The following is a 19,186-nucleotide window of genomic DNA, read 5'->3' on the forward strand; positions in this document are numbered from 1 at the left end:
TTAGGCATCAGAAATTCTTAGCTAAGGATCCCAGAATAAATTTGGACAACATTCAACATTTCTTTTAGCACTGTAGTACGATCACACAATGGGGGCCTGTGATCTGCACCCCCTGAGCATTGCAAGAAAACAGATTATTGCTCTGTAACTTACTGGTGGAGTTACTGCGAGTCCGCTGGCATGCAGCCTTACCGTGCAGAAAACCATTCTGTATTTCCAAAGGCCTTTCCTTACGTGCTGGTGTTTCCTAAAACAAAACAAACAAAAACCCAACAAAAAAAACCCATGGCTATGCAAGAAATTCCCAAAGTGATCTATTCTTAAAAAAACAAATTTCTTCTAATTTGGCTTGCACAGATTTCAGCCTGAATCAAAAAAAAAAAACAACAAAACAAAACAAAACAAAAAACAAACAAAAAAACCCAACCCATGGAGCAAAATTCATTATTTAAAATAAATAGGAGGATAAAAGGGAATGAAGCTCAAAAGTTTTCTATAAAAATGTTTCTAACAAAGTAATAAGATAGGACCTTTGTCTAAAGTCATTAGACAAAATGAACAGAAAATTAATTGGACAAGCCCAGTTGGTCCAAACAGATTGATGAGTGGGTAAGATATAGCCAAGCTTATCTAATTTCTGGAGGTAGCTGATACTTTTCAGGTCCTCAAGCACCTTAGGGAAGTGTTAAATTCAAGAGGAAATTTTTAAGCCCATCTATGCAATGGTGGATATGTGTCTAACTTCTGATTCAGAGGGATGTTTTTTAGTCAAAATACAATCTGAGCATTTAAAAACCTCTGAGGGCTAAGTTTAAGAGTTTTCAAAAAAATCAGTACTTTCCAGTTGGAATCTCCTGTTGCTTTTGAAAATATGGTCCTTAATTCTAGCATATAGAAACTTGTAGACAAAACATTCAGCTTTCTAAATGCAGGTTTTTAGAACTGTTGGAAAATAAGTACATGATCATATCTGAATAACAGTTGATGTTAGGAATATTTCTGGGTGGTTCCTGCAAGTCCTGATTCTGACCCTGTTTCCGTGGCAATTATTTTGATCCTGAGGGAATCCCAGTTAAAGAAGAACATTACTCAATGCAAACACCATATGGAAACTGATATAAATAAAACAAAAAGCCTATTTTTTTCTCAGTATTATTCTGCAGGAGCTGAGATAGGAGCAGTGTGAGAGCACGTTCAGTTCTGTTTGGAGATGCAAGACCTATGGAATGCTAATTTTCCTTTTGGACAGCAGGTGGAGGTATTGCCAAGTAGTAAAAACCTACTAGGGCTTTCCAGTCCCATTCCCTTAGGGACCTCTTCAGAATAAGAAATACGGAGAAGATCGTTAAAGATGAATTTTGAAAATGATTTTGCAGTGTTTCTCTTGCCAAGTTAGCTAGCTTGAAAAGTCTTTGCTATTAACTATAGATCCTAGATTCACGGGACTCCTTTGTTACAGGGCCCGCTCTCTGGCTTCTCTGGGATTCATGGATCTTCCCTTAAATCCATTTCTGCCTTTCTTCAACTTCTAAATGGAAAATTAATATTGGCAAGCTGTGTGTTTCTAAAAGAAGGGTTTGAACAGCCCTTGCTAGAGTTTCCCAGAGCCTTGGCTTCCCCACAGCCTCTGTTTATCTGGGAAAAAGCTATGCTGAAAGTCACCAGAGTCTGACCACAGGGGGTTTTGGGTTTTGTCATGAAAGGCAAAACCATCTTCAAATGTCTGATGAGCAAATTCCCCTCCTCTCTAAAGTAAATGTCCAATCACCCCACAGTTGCTCATGCTTACTTTGTGAGCCATCATGATGTTCACCAGCCGTGTTGCTGAGGGAAGGACAGACTCAGCCTCCTTTCTGGACAGGTCTTTCAGTGGTTGTACATTTAGTGCTAACAGTTCATCCCTTGGGCTCAGGCAACCATCCCTTAAAGGAAAAAAAAAAAAAAGAATCATTTGTATATTATTTCACACAGAATAATATGTCCCTGTTCCATGTGCTACCTATCTCACTATCTGAGGAGCCAGCTGCAGTTCTCCCTTTGCCTTGACCTGGGCTGCCATGAGGTGCCTGGGTGTGTGATGCATCCCATCCCCTGCTAGAATTTTTCCCCGTCGCTGCTCTCTTCTGCCTAGTCCTGGTGATCACTGGCTGCCTGGTAATCACACAGCTGACATTCAGGCAAGATATTCCTCCCTTCTCACTGTCTTGCACTGAAAAATTGATCAAAGACTACATTTATTTCCTGTCAGGAACCTTGGCTCACATTGCTTTCCAGTGGCCTTGTGGGACTGATGCCAGCCTACATTGCCCTTTAACAAGGGATCACCATTTGAAAACCTGATGTTATGTACACTCTCTCTTCTTCCAGGTTTTGTTTCTTGGTGGAATTGAGCAGCATAGATCCCTGAGTGGTCGCAGTTTTGTTTTTCTACAATCTTGACCTGTGTCTCCAACTGGAAACAATGTAAGGAATGATTCCCAGACATCATTTCTTTTCTCTGGAACTGAGCTTCAAGGCATAGCTTGTCACAAAAAAAGCTGGTTGTGCAAACTCTGTGCAAACAAATGTCTCTGTAATAACTTGCTAACTCCTCACGTACTGTACCTGTTTGCTGGGCCTTCAGCAGGCACGTGGCTGCCTGTTAACCCTTTCCAGAAAGATGCACATCTCGGACTCCTGGAGAGCTTGATTCCTGAGCTGCTGTTCCCTGATGTTGAACACAGCCTGCAGATGCAGCTGTCCTGATCCAGAAGATGAAAGGTTGCATGAACAAAAATGTACTAAAGCTGTTAAAAGTTACTTACACTTATTCTGAACCTTTTTAAGAAAGGCTTAGAACCAGGTTGTCTCCCAGGAGAACAGGAGCCTTTAACACTGTATATTTGAGAAAAAACAATGCTGTTATAGAGTCAGTGTTTTACAGGAGTTATTTTCCTTAGGACTTCAGTGGCTTCTGACTACAAGAGGGAAGAATTACAATATAGTGTCCCTTTGCATGAGGAAGAGAACAAATAACAGACTTTTCATAGCAACTGGGTAGACTTTGTCTATGCTAACTATTGTAAGAATAGACTGGGAGAAAAATAAACACATGCCAGAAAATTAAAAAAAAAAAAAAATCTCTGGAAAACAGAAGAGGTCTTAATGGAAAATAAGTAAAATAACTGTATACAAAACACTAAAAGCTTCACCCCTGCTGCTGACTTGTTAAGTGGGGGCAGGGGACCAGAGAGGTCTGCAGCAGTGGAAAATTTTTTGTCCACTCCAGACTGGTTGAAATTGCTGTAGTCTGCATTGCATCTGGAGGACTAATTGTAAGCATATCTTTAATGCAGTTATGAATCATTAACACAGGGCCATTCAGAAGGAGAAGTAGTGCTTTGAGACATATATGGAAATCAAAGAATGGAGCAACTAAGCACATGAAGCACAACACATTTGACTAGAAAATACACTCCTGTGGCACAAATGTGAACGCCTAAAACTTTCAAAGAGAGGAGGAAAGCTGGAAAGTTAGCACACAATTTCTTTTCCATTTGCTTAGTATTTCTCCTGATTCAAGAGAATCATTAGTTTCTCACTTATTCTGCTCCCAACTGAACCCACCTCCTCTGCCCTTGCCAGCCTCTCCATACTCCACAAAGTGAAGAGGGCTCTCAGTGTATCCTGGGTCCCGGCTTGTTCCCAAGAGATTTGTATGACTGAGGTATAGATTTCTGAAGGGGAGGCAAATTTCATATGTTAGGACAGGCCACAAAACATAACAGTGGTCAACTGTCTGTGTTGCTCTCAGGGCCCCTGGTCAAAGTGGCAGAAACTATTTCCAGTAATCTGTAGTCCTCTGAGAGCACAAGGAAAGCTGTGTAGCCACTTTCACCATCAGTAGGGCTTCATTTCCACCCTAGGCAGAGTTCATCCAGCCCTGAGGATGAGAATCATTGTGCTGCTTCAGCAAAAATCAATAGGTATCGCATCATTCCTAATTGACAGCAAACACAAAATGCAAATTACAGCAATGTCAATAAAGGTCATTATCTTTCAGGCTGACTGCCAAAGCGTGGCTCCCATTCTGAATCCTGCCAGAGTAAATCTAAGGCTGTGAATGAATTAAATACTTGACTTGGGGCCCTGGGCTGAATTCAGTAGGTAATGGATAAGGGCTATACTTGTATTGACTGACTCGTTAACTCTGTGGGATTGCTTACATTCCAGATTGTCTGCCTTTGATGAGGAGTGTCTGAATTTTACGAAGCCTTTTTTGTTCATGAAGAATTTTTCTGGTGAGTAATATGTTGGTAAGGATATAAGCATGGACAGAGTTCTATCTTAAACCAGTTGCTTGAACTCTAATATTAGTTTTGGAGCTTTTATATTTACTTTTCACCCAAGATAAATATCTTGGGAAATACTTACTTGAAATCAGGATTACATTATGTTCTCTTTTTTTTAATCATCTTATGGCAGTTCTTTGAGGTCTTCAGCACAGTAACAAAATAAAGGTTAACATTCTGATGCCTTAAAATTTGAGATCTTGAGTAGCAAAAAATGTGAGTTTCCTTTTCTATTTGTTTGCACTGTCCTTTATTTCAGGTAGGATTATGACATTACAGGTCAGATTCTGCATACATGGAGCATCCATTGAAACTCAAAGGGTTTTCAATAAGGTGGTATGCTTGTTGTAAAACAAGAGAAATGTAAGATAGATATTAAAGACAGGAAATTATTCTGCCATTTGGCTGAGTATTTCTGAGATGTCAGCTGCTTGTGGATTGGGGCTGTTGTGAAAGAATAATGGTATTAAAAACTCAGTGTTTAAAAAAGTAATTTTCTTTCTATTTCCTGTAGTCAGAATTCAAGTTTGGACTTGCCAGCTTCTCTTCTTAGGAGTCCCTACTCTTGTGAAATGCTCCCTTGAAAGATACACATATCTTCTCACAGGCACCTGTCACACACACACACAACTTTGCACAGCTGTTCTCCACACTTCATTTTATTGATTTTCATAGGCCTTTTCAGACTGTCCTCAACTCATCTCTGTGAAAAGCTGAGTCCTATAGTTTGTTCACAGTACATAGCTACTATGTTTATCATGTGTATAAATATCCTCCTAATTAATTGTCCAAAAGTGTTGTGTCTCTGCCCAGTTTCACAGGACATCACAGAGAGCAGTTGGTTTGGCTCTGAGGTTTTTCATTGCAGCACCATGAAACTCTTTTGGGGAAGAGACTGTATTTTGCACAATGGGGCATGTGCCAGGCTGGAAATTCTGGGTTGTACTGGGACATCCATATGAAACATCACCAAATCAAAACTGATATGAAGATTTTTTCCAAGAACTGTAAGTTGCATGCACTTAGTCACTAGGAAAGTAGAGGTTAAATCCCTTGTACACAGCAGAAAAATCCTGGGAACAATTTTTGTTTAGATTTTGTTTAGTCATATTACCCAGGCTATATTACATATTACCCGGGCTACATTTCAAATTAGCTTCGTGTCTCAATCCTTGCTGCAATTCATTTAGGTGAATTACTTTAAAAAAAAGTTTTTATTGGTCTATGGACATGTGGCAAATATCTGTATGTTGTCAACATCTGTATTTTTTGGGTCCTGGATATAGATCATTATATTCATATCCAAGTTATTGCAACATGACAGAAAATTAATAAAAGCTGTTCTTCAGAAAAATAAATGTTTGACCAATTCTTGTGCCTGCAGTCAATTTGCTTTGGGTTTAATTCTTTAACATTTTTTTCCTGTCTCTGATTATTTTATGCATAGAAATACTGCTGATGGTTCCAAGAGTAAAGACAGTATTTATTTTTACATCATTTTCCTTTTTAAAGTGTTCTGATTGTTTGGAAAGGTAATTTGTAGGTCTGAATACAGTGAGTACTGAAAATTTGCTAAAAGAAGGTTGTCAGGTTTGAGGTGGGGGCAGGTGGATCCCAGGTCAACCTTGTCTCTTCATTATTAGAACATATATTTAAACATGTATTTTCTGCCAGTGAACAAACTCTCTGCTTTGTCTTCCAGCACTTCGGGACTCTAAGGAAACTTTTATCTGCATTGTAAGTTCCACACAAAGCAAAATTTGTATTTAAACTGAGTCTGCTTGGCTGAAAGATAAAAATGAAAGGAATTTCAGAGCCTTCTTGAATTTTCCACAGGTGAGCATAGATTAACTTTTCTTGTGTTTTGTTCTGGAAAAGTAATTTGTACATCCAGGCCAACTCTCTCTTCCTGTTCCCGTTTTTTGTCATCCAAAATGCAAAGCTTCTGAGGATGTTTTTTATCTGCCATTTAAAAGATTCCTTTTTCCTTCATGCTTTCATTAGACATTTCTAACCCAGAGTCCCATCTCAAAACATCTAATTCCAGATGTTGTTTAGAAATAAGGGTAACCATGGCATCTGTGGAAAACTGAAAAACTTTTGTGCACTCTTAAAGTAAGACACAGTAGTTAGATTGTCTGAATTGAAATGTTATACAAGGCTAGTTCAAGTAAGGTCTTGGACTCAGTTAGCCAAGTGCATGACAATGAGCTAATTGACTGCTGGTTTAAAAAAAAAAGAAAAAGAAAAAGAAAAGGAAAAATATATCTAACAGCAGTAAAATAATGTATTAAAATATTTAGTTTTTCTGGTCTTTCATAATCTTATGACTGTGAAATGGCTGGGATTTTTGAGAGAATATGGTCTTGGGGGATTTTCTTCAAGGAGCAATTTTTTTCTGCATCAGTTCTGACAGAAAGGGCCAGAGTCTCTCTGGCATAAACTCACTCCACTGGCTCTGACGTACCCTAGCCCAATGCCTTGGTCTTTTAAAAATATTTATAGTAGATGTAATTCATTTTCCCAGCAGCATATTCCCTTTGAAACCAGTAAAATGGCAGAAGCTGGAAAGCCAGGATGATGCAAGGAACAGGGCATGAGACCAAGCTTTGCCCTAGACTGACAATTCAGCTCATCAGATGTTACAGAAGCACCTTTCCCCTGTCATCTGCCCTTTGGTGTGTTTTCCTGGGAGCCTTTGCTGGCCTGCATTTTGCACCACATGCTGTATTAATGGAACAGCTCCTCTCCCAGCTTGCTCTGAGGATGACCTGGTGATGTGCACTAAATGCAACAGAAAGCTGGGCAGACAGAGAGAAGTGTGAAAACTGAGGAGAACACATAAATATCTAAATAAATGCAGTCTCTTCTCCTGGCCTTGGTTTTCCATCCTGCCCGTGGGCTTGTGTTTGAGACATTACAGTCTGTTGCCATAGCACTTGTCCTGGTACCAAAGGGCCAGCTAACTGGTGTTTGCATCAAGGCAACTTAATAAAATTATATTCTGCTGATGACCAAATGAGAAAAATTACCTTTTTCCTTTTCCCTCCTTCAAGCAGAGAGTCAGGGACTAAAGGAAAAAAGAGTGCAGAAGTTTCTAGAACCAAGTAGAGCCCTGCAGTCAGGTCAGCTTAGTTCCTGTATTTATTTCATCAGAATTCAGCCCTTTTCTATTCTAGTTTATCCTAGATGCTATTTCAACCCTGCTACCAGCCCCACTGGTAGCTCTCAGCGCTTCCCAGGGTTTTGGGGATGTTGGGAAGATGTGATGGAATGCTTCTTGGAGTAGTTGAAGTGCTTCTTGCAGCAGCTCTCACACTCAAGAGATCATCTATTCCTGCCCAGTTCTCCAACAACTGGAGTGATTTCAGTCTGAGCAGGCAAAGACATCTTCTACAGTGTCTTCTGTGTCTGTGCTCAGGGTATCAGATACTGCTGACCATTTCTTTGGGTTGTTTCTTTCAGGCCATGTGAAAATTGCTGATTTTATGAGAAGCAAACTGTAAAGGAGATCTGCTTGTTTATACATAGACCAGCTGGCAGTCCAGAATACCAGACCAAGCACACCTCATCTCAGAAAGTGTCTGTACAAGTGACACCAGGGTATTCCTTGCTGAGCCTCTAGACTCAGCAAGGAATAGTCAGTATAAGTGAATAGTGGGTCACAGAAACCAAATGAATTATAAGACAGTTTATCTGTTCTCATTGCTGACAGAATATTAGAGGAGGGGAAAAAAAGCCCTCTGTTATTTAGTCCTGCAACACTGATTTGCTAATCATTTCTTGCTTATGGTGAATCCCATGCAGTCAGTAGAGTATGGCTCAGAGAGGCACTTAAGGTTTTCAACAGAAAGAAAGGAATTTGCATTTTGAATACTGATGTTACAGGTTCCTCCTTACTCTGGAGAAGAAATGCACAGGGAGCATTAAATCATGCAGCACTTTTAAGCATTCTTCTCTCCTTCCTTGTGACAGCAATATTAAGTTGTTCAGTTCTGTGGGAGTTATTAACACCTTCAGAGTCACGCTTAGGGCTGGAGGTGCTGGAAAGCAGAAGAATAGTGGAATATCCTTATGAACACCACAGAAAGAATGGAATCAATTTTCTTGAACAAAGACAAGGATTCTTCAGCTCTGAGTCACACATCATTAATTTCTGAAGTGTCACATTTAGATGGAGGAGAGAGAATTACACTGGGACATGAAAAAAATGCCTGTTTGACTTCTTAAAGAGAGAAGGCTTAAGCTTTGTAAGACATGTGGTACAGGAAGATTGTTCTGACAGGCTTCTGCCATATGGAAGGTAGAGATCACTGCTTTCATACTCTAGGGGAAAAGCCTCAACAGCACAGGACAGGGTTGGTGTGGCTGTTACCAACGTTCATCCTACTTAGCAAGCCAAGATAAGACTTTAGAATCACTCATTGATCTGTGACTCTGAAAGGTATGGAAGATTAGCAAGCAGCATTTGAAGAGGTTTAGATAGGTATGAGAGCTCTGGAGTGGGAATTTAATGGTACTCATAGTCTACAGCAGCACTAAGCAACCCAAATGCTGCTGTGAGGGACTGAGCTGCTGACTAATTTATGTCAGCATCCGACACATGTTCTTCAGTGACACTGATGCTTCAGCCTAAGGGTGGATTTATATCCTTAGCAGTTCTATTTTATATGTACAAAGGCATTGTGGGACTTACTCTGTTCCCCAGATCTCTGTTTTAGCTGCTTGCCAGCTATACAAGCAAACGATCTAAACTTCCAGTCTGAGATAAGATACTGAGGAGTTGCACGTGGGTATGGATCACAGCAGTTATTGGAGTCCTGCACACACAGGAGATGTGCAAGGAAATAGACTGCGGCAGCTGACACACACCTAAGTGCTTCAACTGTTGAAAAGAGAAGATGGGGGAGTGCACAGAGGCCAGCTCCTTCTTCACTCACAGAGACATCAGCAGGGTGCATAAGGACTGTTTCCAAAAAGGAGGAGTTGGTATGGTTTTGCAGGGAACTGAGTGAGTTTTGGGACTTGGGTCTTGTTTTCTGTCAAAATGCAATAGCAAGTTGATTTGGTTTTGTCTTCCTGCTGGGACTTTGCCACAGGTGGGAACATCTTGCATTCATCCTGCTGCAGTCTTTGTGATGCTAGGCATGCTGTGGTCATTACCAAGGGTAAGGGGAGATTCTGATTTTCAGTACCACTTGTGCCACTGTGTGTTTAGACATAGATGTCTAATTTTAGCCAATCTATATTTTATTTTATATAAAATAAAATAGAATATACAAGAACAACTATTTTGGTGAAATAATCAATTATTTCACATAAGCCCGTATCTGCACAGATAAAAGGCATGTAATGAAGGAGGTGCTAGGATGACACTTGCAGTGAGGTCCCTTTCACACATGACAGCAGCAGGTAGAGAGAAAGTGGAAAAATTAGACTATCCTACTGAAAGAACTTTCTAAAACTATTTAAATTACATTGCTCAGACTGAAACATTGTTAGGGTTCATATAGCTGATTAAAGAATAACACTGTAATATGAGGCTCTTGTACTTTTCACATCTCTAGGAAATGTGACATCTCTGGTGGTTTTAGAGCCATCAATACCTTCTTCCTGAATCAGAGGGAAAGAGCGTCTGCCTACTGAACCTCCTGTGTCTGACACAGTATTAATATAATTCATGCTTGCATGGCTTGTGAGATATCAGGGTATCACACTGCAAGAGCACTTTGCTACAGTGACAGGTTTATATTTTGAGCTGAAGAGTCTCTTGCAGATAGAACACGCCAGCAGTACTTGTCTGAACACTGACAGTGGCCTAGAGGCACTGATTTCAGCAGACTGTGCTTCAGCAGAGTGTAACAGCACAGCAGGGAAGCCAGTATATTTTCATGCCTTTTATGCAGAGCAGGAGCACTGCAGGTTCATAGACTCTGAAAAAGCCAAGTAGAACCCTAGGTTCCCGAGAAATAATAATTAATCCATTTAGGAGCTACTGCAGTGGGAAACATTACAATACACAGCACAAGTTGCCTACCTTGGTGAGGAACTTTCTTCTCGTGTTGTTGCAGTTCTCATTTGCTGCAGCTTTGGACTGGAGAATGCTGGTGACCACACGTGGAGGATCAGGGGGGCTGTCCTCTGCCTCTGATGTGCTTGGCAGCTGAGTTCTGGGACAGCAGTCAAAATCCTCTTGACCCCAGCTGGTAGAGATCTCAAAGGAATCAGGGCATTTCTCATCGGGACTTGACCCATCATCGCTGGTTTTGGCATTGCAGAGGATGAGTGATCTTGAAATGGAGCGAAACTTTCTTGACTTCCTGTTCCCAGCATTGTTCTTTTGATCCATCTTCAGAGAGCTGCTGCTCTTTTTCCTATCATTCTCCCATTTGTGTGGCATGATACTTTCAGTAGTTTTCTCTGCTTCTGTGGTGCTAAATATCCTCCAGGAAAGGAAATATAAAAGTAAGTTGTAATATACCCTACTTTCTCCCACTTAATAACCTACACTACTGGAAAGCCCTAATGAATAAATCGAATCAACAGAGCCTTTCAGTCTGAGAACAGCCACGTGATATCTCATGACTTGCTAATTCTGCTTCTATACAGAGCTCTCCTAGATCCTCCTTCACCTTTTCATTCTCTTGCCATGTTACCCAAGCAGAGTGGAGTGCTTTTAATAAATGTTTGTGATGCTGCCATTGTCTGCTTGCTTTGGGCATCTGCTGAATTTGCATGTTGAAATCCCAAATTGAAAAGGAAGCTACTTTAAAAGCATTACTCTATCCTCCTAATATTATTTGGGAAGAAGAAGCTCCTTCTGAAGTTTGATTCATGAAACCACTATAATTCAAAGAAGATTAATCAAATTGTCAACTCTAAATTCTCTGCCTGGCACATCCGAGTTGTAAGTGGTTTAGCAAAAGTCGATCTTAGCCTTGAGAGAGTAAGGAATGTCAGGCTGCCATAAAACTTCCACCTTTGCAAACCAGAACTCACTTCAGACTGTGCATTTAAGAGTAACAGAGGGATCCAGTGAAGCACTTAAGATGTGAATATCTGATTAGGGATTGAATTCTATAAAGGAATACAGCTCCAGTACATCAATCAAAAAGTGTCCTATTACAGAAATGGTTTATTTCAGCACATGATTCAACATATAAAATTAAGATAAATTGGAAAAAATATACACCATCAAAACATAGCAAAATTTGGAGCTTTTGTAAATGAGTAACTTAATGAGCATTTAAAGATAACAAACTGGTTAAAACTCTTTCGAAAAATGTTTTCTAGAAATGCTCTGGTAGGCATGTATCAGCACCAAAAATTCAACAAGGGACATCTAAATTAATTACTTTGACTCTCTCACCTAAGTTTTATCATAATATTTACTACACAAACTTTTCTGTTCTCCTCAGAGACCCTAACTGATGCCAATGTTGTAATTCTAGAGAAAATACCAATTGAAATGTAAGTACTTGCATAAATCAAAGATGCTGTAGGTGTTATACACAAAACTGAAAATCAATGTAGTTTGAAAAGCATTTCTCAGGTCTCCTATTGAGAGAAGTTTGTCCATTGTGCTCTAAACTGAGTTGTTGCACTTGGTTTGGGTTTTTTCCCCTGTTTCTATGCAGAATTAAGTATATATATATATATATATATATATATATATATATATATATATATATATATATATATATATGCACTTTGTACCTGAAGTTCCACGGGTGAAACAGAAAGCAAAATGGCAGATTTTCTAAAGGCTCCTTACAGCCACAACAATAAACACAGGCCCACAAACTCAGACCAAGCCAGGATAATAAATCCAAGTCAGCATGTTAATAAAGCTGCAGGATTATTTTTCTTGGGGTTTTATTCTCATACAATTAAACAGAAAAAACAAAAGGAGATGATAAACACTATGCCACTGAGCACCTGCCTAAAGGAGCTATATGGCATTGCTGGAGAAATCCACAGTTCAGCATGAATGTGAATTTGCTTGAATTTGTAAAAATACAACAATTTTCAAGTGCGGCAGAGATGTCCCAGGGAGAAGGATGTTTTTTTCGTGCAGTCTTTTCTGGTGTTTTTGGATAGGTAATGCTTCTACAGCTTTCCATCATATTTTCTGTCACACCAGTCCTTTTATTGCTCAGCTCTTATGTCTCTTTTTCCAGAACAAAATCCCTAACGTTTCAGAAACTCATGCCCTGATTATTGGAACTCCAGGGATTTCCTAGCAAGCCACTATTCCAGGGCAAAGTTTGAAAGTAGCCAGAATATGTCAAGTTCCCCAAAGCTGGTGGGCTTTCTGCCCTCTCTGTGTGTCCTGGGGAAGTCTGACCCCGCTGGGTTGGAAAGGGGAATGGAAGTCACTGGGCTCCCAGCCTCCCTGACATTGGCACGAGGAAAGCTTTCAGGGTCAAACTGGACTTGGATATTCTCCCTCCCCTTCAGTTCACAGAACATTCAACTTTTTTCTTTTTTTTCAGAGTAGCCTCTCTCATGAGTGACAAGTTTGGTGTGATTGAGAGCTGCCCAGCAGCACAGCCACGCTCTCTTCCTGTGACACAGAGCACACGAATGTAAGGTTTGGAGATCTTCTTTGTGACTTTTTAAAAATGCACTTTTTAGTGTTTTGATAAGCCTAAAGCCTTAGTCTACCATCATATACATGAACTAAATTTTTGAATTCAGAAATCCCTGTTACCGTCTCCACTGTATTAGGAAATTGTTTAAGCCTATGATGTTGTGTTTCCTGTGTGTCTAAATGTAAAAATGCAATCTGGCCTATTAGACCAGGATGAGGAGTTGAAAAAGAAAGAATGGCTGGGGTGAAGGGAATTTCTGCAAGTCTCTACTCTCAGCACCTGGGTAGGAAGCAACAGAGCTGGAGGTGAGTGGAATGTGCATCACTTGAAAATCTGCTGTAGGGATCAGTGATACTGGCAATTGCTATTATACACAGGTAACACCATCACAAATGTACCCAAGCTGCACATTCAGACCTAAACAATCCTGCCTATGTGGAGAAACTAAAGGAAAGAATACTTTTCATTCAAGTATTTCAATTTTGAACAAACATTAAACACACTCTTACTTTTCTCAAAGAGGAAGAATTTTAAAAGAGCTTTTAAGCATTTGGATAAGCAGAGGACTTGATAGCTTAATGGTCAGAATGCAGCTCTCTGGAGACTGGCATGCTAGAATGAAGTCCTTGCTTGCTCTGCCTGAAGCTAGTGGGCTTAAGGGAGAACTGCCATCAGTACTAAATGTCCAAGAGGTGCATCTCTGGCTCTGCTAAACATCTGGGATGCAAGGATGATGGAAACACCTGTTGAAAAAGTGAAGGAAACACGGGTCTAAGTGCATCCTGCTTTCCCATCCCGCTGTAATGCTCCTGAGGAATTTTATTTTATGCAGAGAGAACTCTTTGCCCTGCTCCATCAGCTGTTTCCTCCTCCCCTGCCCCCATGAGAGCTCCATCCACTCAAAGACCAAGTTTAACCCTGAATGACTTACCCAATCCCACAGTGAGACAGGGGCTGATGTGAAAATAAACCCACTAGACCTGAAGATTTCCAGTTAAATACTTGTTCTTGCTATAAGTATTAGATCACAAGTCTTAACTAAGGCAACATTCTTTCCAGAGCTGCTGATTCAGGGTTGCATAAGTGACAGAAATGTAGGAGGTACCAAAAACATAGTCTATAAGTTTTCCAATAAAAATAACCAGAAATGCTATTTTACACAGCATACAATATCACAAGTACCAGAGAAGCTTTATGATTCATTGCCATCTTCCACCAAATTTAATTTGAGATATTGATGGCCATGGACAATTACTTCAAAGTCAATTCTCCAAACCATTCATCTTTTTCTCCAGTGCACTCACTGCTTGTCATTTTCTTTTGCCATTCTTATACCTCCAGCTTGCCTGATGGAAGCTGTCTGTGGTTTGTAATGCAAACCAAATGTTCCTTCTATGTTTCTTTTTTTTTCCCCCCAAGCTTTATTTTTCCAGCCTTAAATCTTAAAACCCAAACTCAGACTGTCTTCTACAAACAAAATACATGATCTGAGCTGTAGCCATTTGGTTCAAATTTTTGGTTGGATATTAAACCAAGCATTTACAAGATACAAATAATTTGGTGTAGCTCCCAGATTGAATGCGAATGCTCTGCTGTTAACCAGACAGTAGGAAATACAGGACTTTACTAGCAAGAACAAGATGAGTTTTGCATTACCAAGTGCTAGCAGCATCCTCTTTTAATCTAGATCTTGCATCCTAATTTAATCTAGATCTTGTGATCTTATTCAGATTCATTGCTGCGCAGTACTATTAGCACTGAAGTGTTGCAGATGTCTAGGGTTTCCCCACAGAAAGCAGAGCTAAAGATTTGGAAGTTTTCTAATAAAGAGTAAGAAACTCTCAGAGAGTAGAATTAAAAAATGATAATTAAAAAAACCCTAATGGTAAAATAAAAATTTAAAAGGAGGAACTTACAACAGCGAGGCAGACAAACCTGACTCCTGCAGAAGGCTGTTCCTCTTCATAGGCCTGGCAAAAAAAGACAGAGTGAATAATTGAAAACACACTCTCCTGGTGCCACGTGACTCAGTTTCAGTAATTGTGCTCAGTACATTGGAACGGAGCTATTGTTTCCTAATTGAAGAAAATGTCAGCAAGGCTAGATAAACAAAAGCAATGGGATGCAGTATTGGGGAAGCTGTTTCCAGCAGGCTCCCACCTACCCGGACATGGCAGCACCATTTAAGGAGTTTGTGTCATTTGTTTTCACCCATCGCTCTCTGGTCCAAGGTTTGATGGGGTTCAGGCATGTTAAACCCACCTGAGGGGAGTTGGGGCAGCAGCAGAGTCTGTGCTAATCCAGGGAAGGTTTTCTGTTGGAAGCTGAGACAGCAAACATTCTTCTTGTATTTTTCAGCTGATATTTTAACATTAAGCTAGTAAGAGTTTCATAGACAAATTCTGCTCCAGGAGCAAAATATAAGAGGAGCAACTTTTGAATGCCAGACCCCTGTATTGTTCACCATGAGCACAATCTCTTAAATCTCCCAGTTCTTAAATACTTTCCCCTTTATGGATTAGACTGCAACTTTATGATTCCACCTGATCAAGGACTCAGAAAATTACTGTTTATCACACAGATCATGTCAGTCCCTACCCACTGATCCTCAGTTGTGCTCAGACTGACAGATAGCAACATTGCTGCAAAAACTTGCTTGCTCTCATTGAAATTGTGTGATAAGATTCATAGGGTGTTTGTTCAATTGAAAAAAAAATCCATAAAAGAAAACATTGTATCAGAATCAGTTAATGTTAGTTTATTGAAATAGCCCGGCCTCTTTAGAATGTTCTCACAAACCATAATCTCATGCTTTTCAGGAAAATGTAATCATAAATCTGGCCCTCTCTGGTCATGGAAATGGTCAATATGAGAGCACATTGACACCTGCTGTCCTCTGTGTCTTGAAGGTTCTGATTTTATTGCTCTGTCATTAACCTTGCAAAGGAGGGAGAAGACTTATAGAAGAGGTTTAAAATATTGCATGGATAGGGGCTCATGTTTAGTGATCCTATGGCTTCTAGGTAAAACACAGACTGTAAAAACATCTGTCCCATGAGAATGATTCCATACTGGGAGAAAAAGGGAAGATAAAATCTCTGCTCTGTACAGTGTCTACAGGAATCCTGGAAAACTCTGTCCATGATATACAATTTTGGACATTCTTTATTTTAAACATGTATCGAGAGAATTTGACATTATTTTCCTAACACCTATGTTATTGGGATATTCGTGCCGCAAAGAAATCTTCTCTAAAGGACAGAGATTTTACCTGACTCACTGGTTAACAAATGGCATGGAACATTACCCAACTCTTTCAGGAGAACAAAGCTTTGGCACTGAGTAGTGAACAACAATTATGAAGTAGCTTTCCTGGAAAGGAGGAGAAATAGGGAGCTGACTTTGTATTTTGGGAAAGAGTTTGTCACTGTATTTGAAGAGAGAGCACAGTGGCCTTGTACATAAAATGGGGTTTTATATGTAGTGGTAGTACTGTAAAAAAGAAATATCAGCAAGGAAGCAAAGCCACAGACTGTTTACCACTTTACTGTCTTTCACTACAACACACACATGTTTTTGTTTAGCAATAGAGAACTCATTCACACAAAATCTCAACAGTCCCTGAGCTCTGATCCAAGCTGATTGAGCTGGAAGCTCAAAAGCATTGGAAAGCTTGCTTTATTTCTTCCCATTGTCACATGCTTTTGCATTTCCTGACTATGGGCTGAATAATGTAGTCCCTAAGCCACTGGGAGTTTTGTTCATTCCAAGTCTGGGCTTCTGCCAGGGCCAGCAGCAGAAACATAAATATCACAAGGAGGGGCTGTTTTTTCATGTTGCTTTACTCTAACCTTTCCAGTTTTTTCCATCTTCTCTGTACAGTAATTGTTCAGTGCCCAGTGGCGAACAGAAAAGCAGGTTTTTAGAAGCCATGAGGAAAAGGAGAGAGAGAACCTCTACTGTGCCTGCCTCGTGTATTTATGGTATGCTTTGATATTGGATATTGTGGTCAATCTTCATTACTCAGCTCAAAGGTATTGTAGCAGGAAAAGGGCAATGAACACTGATCAGAGGCTGGAATTTTGTATTAAAAGATTGAAATTATGTGGACTCTCCTATGCAGAAAAGGACTACATTGATAAAAGTTTATGAGATAATAGGAAATATAAGGCAAATCAGTGTGGTTTCTTTCTTTCCTTCTCATCTGAGGTACAGGAAAAGAATGTGGTAAAATAAAGATTGTTCAAACAAATAAAAGGAAATACTTAAAATCTAAACCATAATGAATATGGGGAACAAGAAGGCAGCAGCAATCATGAGCACTTTGAAGTTAGCTGTTTTGTCTTTGATTTCAGTCAGACAGAGATTTTACCCCAAGAGGTGAATTGATGAAAATATACATCTGTAGATAAAGGGAATAGCATACAGAGGGGGCAGCAACTCCTGCTCCAGAATGAAAGTCAAAAATGCAGTTTACAGATAGAGTGATACTCCTGCCCTGGGATAGTTACCATAAAATGGAGTAGCTCTTCTGATGTCTGGAGTTAGTATCTATTGGCAATGAGTAAAGGTAAGGGAAGAGCCACTGCACTCAATTGTTATGGCAATTCTTCTCTTTTGCATGACTGAAATCTGGATGTGTCTGGAACTATAGTAGATACAGGAGCTGATCCCTCTTGTCTTCAAATTATTTTCCACATACACAGGTTTGGGTTCTAGAGGACAAACATGTAGACTATTCAGTACTAAATATTTTGCCTGTTGCTACTGGTGATAACCTTTTCCAAAAAGGAATGTATAAATTTAAACAGGACATTAGTACTGGGCAAAGCAGATTTAAGTAATGATGAAACAGCCTCAGTCCTGATCTCCACCCAACCCCAAATACTGCTTGTGTTCATATGAAAGAAAGCCAATAGTTTGGAGTGTTCAAGTTTTTATCCTGTCCTTACATTGTTCAGCAAACTGACAATTTACTTATGCCTTAAACACAGCCACAATTTTCACATTTGCCATGTTCCAGACTATAGTTATGTTGCAAAGGACAATCCATCCCCTCACTGCTGCTAAGCCAGGCTGGATTAGTCATCTCTGTCTTGGGTTTCATGACTTTCACACTGCCCTTCCATCCATGAAAACATAGCTACATGGCATGTTGCATCACCATATTAGCCCAGCTAATCCAGTATCCTTCTCCAGCAATAACTGATAGCAATTTTTTTTAAGGGATTAACTCAAAAAAAAAAAATAAAAAATCAAGATAGAGCTTGCATTCAGGAAGAGTTTCTGAGTACCTTGATAGAGTAGGGTGGGGTTTTGTATATTATTCCAAAATGCTTGGACATATCATGACATGATATTATGTGATATGATATGATATGATATGATATGATATGATATGGTATGATAGTCTTGTTTTAGCAGAAGTTACAGCTGCCCCATCCTGCATAAGTATTGCATAATGTCAAATTAGGTAAATCTCTTTTTAATTCCTTTTATTCCTTAGTACCTAACTTATGCCAGGAATCACAAAGATATTTTTCCCTTCTACACATGAAATGAATCCTGTGTAATAGAACTGTAATTTATCCATTTCTGGCTCCCATTAAGCTTCTGATTTCAAGAGTATGCACAGGTAATGAGTTTCATGTGTTACATATAAATGTACTTCCTTGTAATTGTTTGAAATTTGTTGCCTCTAAGATTTGTTCAGTTCTTGTACTTGGAAAAATATTCTGATCTTCACATCTCCATGGAATACTTTTCTCATTGATCTCTGTACTGATGTCATCCTCTATTTTCTGCATACTTTTATCTTTTTGTCTTCTCTCCCTCCTTTCAGCATCACACTGCTTTCATATGTTTGGAACTCCTCCTTTTGCTTCAGATCCTTTTTGAAAAAAGTCACTTCCTTTTGTGAACTTTATTACCTGACTATTTTATGATGGTATCCAGCTCTGCAGCCTCCTAGACTATTTGCAAGTGAATTGCTTTCCTGTGAATTAATAAAAGTTCCTAGACCTTGTCTTGCCAGAAACAGTGTTTCATGACTTGCACTCCCACTCTGTGACTACTAACCTCTCTTGCCGCAGTGCCCCAGAGATGAGCAGTAAAATACTTCTTGTATAGTTCCATGCAAGAGGGTCTAATACTAAGTGTACACCCATAAAAAGTATTTTTACCTCATCTTGATAACACATCCTTGAACTCCACGAAGAATATGTTACTTTATGCATGCAATGCTTTGTTTATAAAGTAGCC

At 39.6% G+C, this 19,186-nt stretch overlaps 1 protein-coding gene and 1 long non-coding RNA gene across 10 annotated transcripts in view; one reads left to right on the plus strand and one right to left on the minus strand.

Annotated features, from left to right (window-relative positions):
* The window catches only part of IL16 (interleukin 16), a 41,586-nt gene that overhangs the window by 17,151 nt on the left and 5,249 nt on the right, over positions 1-19,186 (minus strand). For 2 of the 5 annotated variants that reach the window (XM_038146943.1, XM_038146942.1), the window contains exons 2-6: positions 14,842-14,895; positions 10,369-10,774; positions 2,605-2,741; positions 1,790-1,922; positions 154-247 (exon numbers count right to left, since the gene is read on the minus strand). In XM_038146943.1, coding sequence (XP_038002871.1) covers positions 154-247; positions 1,790-1,922; positions 2,605-2,741; positions 10,369-10,774; positions 14,842-14,891 — 820 coding nt within the window. In that variant the 5' untranslated portion in view covers positions 14,892-14,895. Of the gene's footprint in view, positions 1-153; positions 248-1,789; positions 1,923-2,604; positions 2,742-3,606; positions 5,322-10,368; positions 10,775-14,841; positions 14,896-19,186 lie in introns of those variants that run through there. The other 3 variants (XM_038146944.1, XM_038146946.1, XM_038146945.1) reach the window with 3 other exon arrangements.
* LOC119705028 overlaps positions 1-19,186 on the plus strand; it is a 43,834-nt gene that overhangs the window by 3,316 nt on the left and 21,332 nt on the right. For 3 of the 5 annotated variants that reach the window (XR_005258115.1, XR_005258114.1, XR_005258117.1), the window contains exons 5-9: positions 2,368-2,463; positions 4,213-5,338; positions 6,034-6,167; positions 12,827-12,919; positions 16,808-16,908. This is a non-coding gene — a long non-coding RNA (uncharacterized LOC119705028). The remainder of the gene's footprint in view (positions 1-2,367; positions 2,464-4,212; positions 5,339-6,033; positions 6,168-12,826; positions 12,920-16,807; positions 16,909-19,186) is intronic. The other 2 variants (XR_005258118.1, XR_005258116.1) reach the window with 2 other exon arrangements.

The sequence above is a fragment of the Motacilla alba genome, chromosome 10 (assembly GCF_015832195.1).
Source record: "Motacilla alba alba isolate MOTALB_02 chromosome 10, Motacilla_alba_V1.0_pri, whole genome shotgun sequence".
In the NCBI taxonomy this organism is placed as follows: Eukaryota; Metazoa; Chordata; class Aves; order Passeriformes; family Motacillidae; genus Motacilla; species Motacilla alba.